This window comes from Nanorana parkeri, unplaced genomic scaffold (genome assembly GCF_000935625.1).
Source record: "Nanorana parkeri isolate BGI_ZX_2015 unplaced genomic scaffold, ASM93562v1 scaffold184, whole genome shotgun sequence".
Lineage (NCBI taxonomy): Eukaryota > Metazoa > Chordata > Amphibia > Anura > Dicroglossidae > Nanorana > Nanorana parkeri.
Genome location: NW_017306452.1, coordinates 455,636 through 456,266, shown reverse-complemented (window position 1 = coordinate 456,266; position 631 = coordinate 455,636). Strand labels below are relative to the sequence as shown.

Below are 631 nucleotides of genomic sequence, written 5' to 3'. Positions count from 1 at the left end.
CCACTCACCTGAACTGCAAGTCCCAGCATGCCATGGTTTGCCATCACGGTAGACCTTGCCCAACCCCTTCCCCCACTAAGTTGAAACACAAATCCCAGCATGCCAGTACAGCTTGCAACCCCCCAATGACTAGAACTACATAATAGACATCAAGGGTCACTCCTTGCACTCACCATGCTGAACCACGAGTCCCAGCATGTCAAGGATTGTTACCTTGTAGACTACACCCCCCACTATGGCATATATTGCAACCCCCTTCCCCCCACCAGATTGAACCGCATGCCTCATGCCCCCCATATGGTGAACTACAAGTCCCAGCATGCCAGAACCTGGCTTCATTGTATGGGCTGAACTGTGTACATAGAACTACTACAAGTCTCAACGTGCCAAGGATAGCACTTATTGCAAACTCTGCACCCCCACCCCCACATGCTGAACTACAACTCCCAGCATTTCATGGATAGATATCACGGCATGCTTTCCTTTCTTCCTTCTGCACCCCCTCTCTCATGTTGAACCACAAGTCCCAGCGTTTGTCCTCCTCCCCGGCGTCTCACCTCTGCTCCCGGGGGACACGGCGTTCCTCCGCTCCGGGGAGGTGCTGCTCCTCCTCCTCCGGACTCTGGCCGCC

At 54.2% G+C, this 631-nt stretch overlaps 1 protein-coding gene across 1 annotated transcript in view; it reads right to left on the bottom strand.

Annotated features, from left to right (window-relative positions):
• The window catches only part of GLCCI1 (glucocorticoid induced 1), a 64,292-nt gene that overhangs the window by 63,291 nt on the left and 370 nt on the right, over positions 1–631 (bottom strand). The window contains exon 2 of the mRNA XM_018555118.1: positions 558–630. Within this exon, the coding sequence (XP_018410620.1) occupies positions 558–630 (73 nt within the window). The remainder of the gene's footprint in view (positions 1–557; position 631) is intronic.